This window comes from Mus caroli, chromosome 8 (genome assembly GCF_900094665.2).
Source record: "Mus caroli chromosome 8, CAROLI_EIJ_v1.1, whole genome shotgun sequence".
NCBI lineage: Eukaryota > Metazoa > Chordata > Mammalia > Rodentia > Muridae > Mus > Mus caroli.
This window is the reverse complement of record NC_034577.1, coordinates 19358407-19364723: the sequence shown is the minus strand read 5'-3', so window position 1 is coordinate 19364723 and position 6317 is coordinate 19358407. Positions and strand designations below refer to the sequence as shown.

At 44.0% G+C, this 6317-nt stretch overlaps 1 protein-coding gene across 1 annotated transcript in view; it reads left to right on the top strand.

Moving 5' to 3' along the window:
- Nucleotides 1-6317, top strand: part of LOC110299910 (disintegrin and metalloproteinase domain-containing protein 32) — a 102087-nt gene that overhangs the window by 63061 nt on the left and 32709 nt on the right. Inside the window, exon 15 of the mRNA XM_021169865.2 lies at nucleotides 4509-4617. Coding sequence (XP_021025524.1) covers nucleotides 4509-4617 — 109 coding nt within the window. The remainder of the gene's footprint in view (nucleotides 1-4508; nucleotides 4618-6317) is intronic.

The window sequence follows — 6317 nt, the reverse complement described above, 5'->3', positions numbered from 1 at the left end:
AGAGAGAGAGAGAGAGAGAGAGAGAGAGAGAGAGAGAGAGAGAGAGAGAAAGGAAGAAAGAAAAGAAAAGTGGATTGGTGTCCCAATCCTTCCACTAGAGGGATAACTGTCTAACTACTGGAGGTGGTCTCTTCAGGTTCCATCTTCCCACTGTTGGGCATTTCAACTAAGGTCACCCCCACTGAGTCCTGTGAGCCTCTTACACCCTAGGTCTCTGAGACTTTCTAGAGGTTCCACCCCCCCCCCCCCCCCCCCACCTCTATCCCTATCCCTCTGGCTTCTCTCCTGTCTCCTCCCATACCTGATCCTGGCTTCTCTTCCTCCTCCCCCTCCCCTCTCCCACTCAGGTCCCTCCTTTCCTCTGTCTCCCATGATTATTTTGTTTCCCCTTCTAAGTGAGATTGAAGCATCCTCACTTGGGCTGGTAGCCCCTTCTGTCTGCAGGCCTCTTGGATATCAGGTAGAGCTGGTTGTCTCTGGTGGTAGCTGGCTTCTGTGCATGCAGACAGTGTTGGTATGGCCTGATGACTTCAGGCTGCGGATTGTCCTGGGTTGGGGCAGACCTCCAAGTATGCAGGTAGAGCTCATGGTCCCAGATGGTTTCTGGCCTCTGTTTTTCCTAGGCAGCAGCAAGCCTTCAGGGATGCAGGCAAAGTTGTGGCTCAGGAAATAGTGTGCAGAGAGAGGGTCATGGTGGGGCTTGTCTCTGCTGGGTTTGCCAGGGGGTAGAGGCAAAGGCATGGAATTGGGATAGGGGTTTACCCTGGTAGACACTGATGGCTGCAGGTGTCTGGGATTATGGTTAGATATGTAGACCAGAAGACAGAACACATAGGGGACAGGGCACACACCTCAATGCTGCCTGGCTTGCTAGTGAACCAAGCAGGCAGGGGTTTGGGGCTTGGCTATCTCATCTGGTTGTCCCTGGTAGCAGCAGGTCTCCAGGGATTCAGGAAGAGTTGTGACCTGGGAAAATGGACTTCAGAGGGAGCACGGTGGAGCTCACTGCTGCTGGGTTTGTTCAGAGAGGCCAGCAGGCAAGGAATTAGGGTAAGAGGGTCTCACCTGGTGGCTTTGGATGTCTTCAGGTGTCCGGAATTGTGATTATGCTTAGCCACCAACAGCCACCTTTTTGAAAAAGGCAATGGTATGGTGCTTTTCTCCATGGTGCCAAGAAGTAACTCCTGCCACACAGCTTCAAGAATAGAAGGGCAGCCTCTTCTTGAGCCAACTGAGCCTCTGGCCCTGAACCCATGTGTTCTCTCCTATACCCACACTACAGACCCCAGTTCTGCAATCTCTCCATCTCTGCTAGGATTTCAAACTCCAGCCTGTACATCTCTCAAACTTGACAAGCACTTCAGGGAAAGGCTGACGCTTCCTTGGCCCCAGCTCTGTAGCTGTTGCGCATACCTACACCTTACGCACATGAACTACAGTCACAGGAAACTAGCCAACTTGCCAGCAGCTGAAGTTGTAGCTCTTTGTGTGGCTGTCCTCCAGATCCTGAAGAGGAGTTTGCTCTGTGCAAAGACTCAGTCTCGGCTTTTTAAATACAAAGCAAAGATTAAGTGAAAAGATGAGGAAGCCAGTTTTATTGTATAATGATAAAGAAGTCAGCGCATCAAGAGGATATATTGTAAATTTGTGTGCAGCTCGTACCAGAAGACCGAAACATATAAATCAAGTGTGAATGAAAAGATGGACTGCACTATGGCAGGAACAGGGGAATTTAATCTATCACATTTCATAAGACAGATTTTTTTTCTGACAGATGAGCACCTTTTCCTGATTGCTATGGAGACCCCTCCTTCCCCCCCTCCCCCCGTGAAAATTTTCACTTGGTTCCCTCTGTGAGGTCTTCAAATGCTGTTGTATTACTAACTCCTCATTCAGGCTACAAGAGAGAAAGTAAAAGGGGTTTCAGGAGACTGAACATGCATTGGAAAAAATATTTGGAAAGACCACAAAAGAGTTTATTTCAAGTATTAGTCTTAAAAAGATATCTAGGGGCTGGAGAGATGGCTCAGCCATTAAAAGCTAGGCCCACAAGCAAAATAAAAAGTCCTCTATAGTTTCAAATAGCACAGATATAGTTCATGTGTGAAGTCCTAATTTTGATTGCCAAATTTATATGAAAGAGGATTTAGACATGGTTGCCAGTCTAACCAGTGCTTGGTGCTAGTTGATTATGTATGCTCCATAGTGATTATGTAAATATTTGTTTAGTAGCCTGATTGAATGGAACAACCTTCCTACTCTGAGAATACAGACAAGAAGTTGGCGAGAGTCACAGTGCTAAGACCAGGAAGATTCTGATTCCTGTGGAGCTTGAATTCCAGGGAGGGGCACATCAGACAAATGCAGACTTTGTGGATAGATAAATAGAAACGACTAAAATTGTAAAATGCACAGAATTGGACAAGTGATCAAGTAGTGCAAAGCCAGAGGCAGGGCGACAGAAGGAAGTCTGGTTGCCCTAAGTGTGACTCTCAGACATGCTTGCCTGAGGAAATGAAATTCCAGAAGGACTGTGAACCCCGAGAAGGAGCAGCCAAGGAATGGTGTGGAAGTGGCATCCAGGGTGAGGGGTGCAGTTGATGTCTTAGCGTGTGGATGTGAACAGTTCCCAACCTGGGGTCCCTAGTAGAGTTAGTTGTGAGCCACCATGTGGTTGCTGGGAATTGAACTCAAGACCTCTGGAAGAGTAATCAGTGCTGTTAACAGCTGAGCCATCTCTCTAGCCCCTCTGATGCTCTTAGGGACCCCCAACTGTAAGTATATTCTTGACGCTGCTTCATAACTGCAATTTTGCTACAGAGCAGTGTCTTAGTTTCTAAGACCATCAGAAACATGTGCTTTCCCATGGTTGGGACCCGCGGGTTGAGGATCACTGATGTAAGGCCTGGAGAGGAGTGTGGTTCAAAACGTAGTGGATCAGGATAGGAAGAGTAGTAGGGTGTGCGTGCGTGCACGTGTGTGTGTGTGTGTGTGTGTGTGTGATGATCAACCAGATGAAATATTTAAATAAGAGACAAAATGTAGTTTTAGTTTTAAAAGGATCATTGTAGTTTGCATTTCAGTAGTTGATGGTGTGAATGGGAATCACTGGAAAGTAATACAGTAGAGAAGATGAGCTGTGACCACGATTACACTGTACTTATCAAGGCCTTTATCAAGAAGAGTTCCACTTAGGAGATGGAGGGGAAAAATGGACTCAAAGGCCATTTTTAAGTTTGGCCTCATCATCTAACTCACTAATGGCATAAAATAAAAGAGTGTAGGTGGTGTGTGTGGGGGAGCAGGGTTTGGTTTGTTATAGTAAACTGAAATGTCCATTAGTCAAAGCTGAGATGTGTCCCATGTCAGGTAAGAAGGCAGACATTTCTGTGGTCTCTTTATCTCACCTGATGTAAAGCCACCTTCTGCTGTGTTTAATTATCTCAATAGTTGCCAGGAGAGGCAAGGCCAAGCTCTGCACCACTCCATGATATTTTTGAAGTATTATCTCAATTGTTTATAGTAATTGCCCTATATTTTGTTACCCTAGTACCCGCTATGAATAACAATGAACTAAAATGCACCTATTATCTGACTGTCTCCCATAGGACTTGATAGTGTAGTACAGAGCATCTAACTACAGTACCTTGTTTCTGGATAGGCGACTTCTATGACTTAGGAGCTTCTGCAAATGCCCTAGATTTAAGGGGACATTCAGCAGATGACTTCACGTTTCCAAAACACTTTACTTTTTGTGTCTCAGACTCCTTCTGGGACACAAAGTTTGATCTGAAGTGAGTCTCAAACACTAATGGCAGGGGTGTAGAGGACACACTCCACTAGTTTCACTCCCAGTTGCTATGATGAAATACCCTAACTAAAGCAACTCAGGGGAGGAAGTGTTTATGAACATTTATGATTCCAGGTTACAGTTCATAATTGCAGGAATGCATAGCCAACCTGATCTAGAGAATCCTTTATTAAGACACCATTCTCATATGATTCTATATTGTTGTGTTGACATTAACACTAACCAGCACACCTCCGATGACTGGCAACCTAGTGCATCTTCCTGCCCCCCCATACCTCCTATTAATACCACTAAGTTACAGATCTGTCAGTGGATTAATTCCTTAAATAGGGCATATACCTCTTCCATGATTGCATGTAGTACCCAGGACTAAGCCTCCAGTGATAAGCCTTTGGGAAAACTTACCTCCTATCTAAGCAATGGTGCCTTTTGGGTTGTTTTCTTGAACAAAGCCTTGTGCACTACATACACATCCATAACTCTCCTTTCTCTTGTATTTTATGTTACAGAAATGAATACAATGTAGCAAAGTAGCATTATATCATAGTCATGAAAGTTCTTTCTCTGTCCTTACTACTTACTAGAAAACCTTTTGAGTTAGGTAATAGTGGAGATAGAGGTAAGAAAGCATGGTGTATGAGGACATGGAGAAGCACAAATATATAATCTAATCTAAACATGTTTCTAATTTTGATAGGTTCAGCGAATGCTCCATTTGCCTGCTATGAAGAAATCCAGGGCCAAAATGATAGGTTTGGCAACTGTGGCAAAGACAACCAAAACAGATATGTGTTCTGTGGATGGAGGTGTGTCACACAAAACAGTGATACTTTCTATGTTATGTGCTTTTTCATTTGGTTCTTAGCTTTCGTATACACCATGAATTCCAGTTGTGTGAAGTAGCACATGTGCATGGAAGTGACGCTGAAGCCCAAACAAAGATCCAGACTTGGGCGCGGCTGTGCTGGGGGAGAACAGTTTATGACATTTATTTATAGGTGGTTGTGCAGCTCCTAAATCCAATCTAAAATTAGTAAGATACCCACAGAGCCTTCTCCTCAACAGCTACGGTTTTTCTTGCTTATAAAAATGGTCCTTTCAACCGTTTACCTAAAATGAACATTACTCCAAGTTTATAAAGTTAAGCTCACTTTCTCCTGTATATTCAGAGAGAGCTTTTTCATAATTTGTCCCTGAGTTTAGTAAAAATATTTATTTAGATCCTATTATGTACTAGACACTGGGTTAAATGATAGTCAGTACCGTGCACATGCACCCATGTGAGAGTGGTCATGCCGTATCTAGGTTTTAAAGTTTGTTTTTACTTATTCACTTTAGATCCAGCTCATTGGCCTCCTCCCAGTCACCCCCTCCCACAATCTTTCTCCCATCCCCATCCCCTTCTCCTCTGAGCTGGCACCCCCTACCCCAGATATCCTCCCCACCCTTGGCACTTCAAGTTTCTGTGAGGCTAGGCACTTCCTCCTTCCACTGAGGCCAGACAAGGCAGCCCAGCTAGAAGAACATATCTCACATACAAGCAACAGCTTTTGTGATAGTCCCTGCTCCAGTTATTCAACCCACATGAAGGCCAAGCTGCACATCTGCTTCGTACATGAGGGGAGGCCTAGGTCTAGCCCTTGTATGTTCTTTGGTTGGGGGTTCAGACCCTGAGAGCCTATGGGTCCAGGTTAGTTGACTTTGTTGGTCTTCCTTTGAAGTTTCTATCCCCTTCAGGGCCGGAAATCCTTCCTCCTACTCTTGCATAAAAGTCACCAAACTCCATCCAGTGTTTGCCTGTGGGTGTCTGTATTTGTATGAGTCAGCTGCTGGGTGGAGCCTCTCAGAACAACTTGCGCCTTGAGGATGATATTCTCAAGTTCCATACATTTGCCTGCAAAATTCATAATGACTTGGACTTTAATAGTTGAATAGTATTTCATTGTGTAGATTTTTGTGTATTTTTTTAATCCATTCTTCAGTTGAAGGACATCTAGGTTGTTTCCCGTTTCTGGCTATTACCAATAAAGTGCTATGAACATAGTTGAGTGAATGTCTTTGTGGGATGGTGGAGTATCTTTTGAGTATATCTTCAGGAGTGATATAGCTGGGTCTTCAGGTAGAACTATTCCCAGTTTTCTGAGAAACCACCAAATTGATTTCTAAAGTGGTTGTACAAGTTTGCACTCCCACTAGCAATGGAAGAGTGTTTCTCTTTCTCCACATCCTCGCCAGCATGTGCTATCTCTTGAGGTTTTGATCTTAGCCATTCTGATGGGTATAAGATGGAACCTCATGGTTGTTTTGATTTGCATTTCCCTGATGACTAAAGACCTTAAACATTTAAGTACTTTTTGGCCATTCGAGATTTCTTTCTTTCTTTTTTTTTTTTTTTTTTTTAGAAGACACTTCAATATATATTTTGTTTATAATTCTTATTATATCTTTTCCTCAATTACATTTCCAATGCTATCCCAAAAGTCCCCCATACCCTCCCCCCTACTTC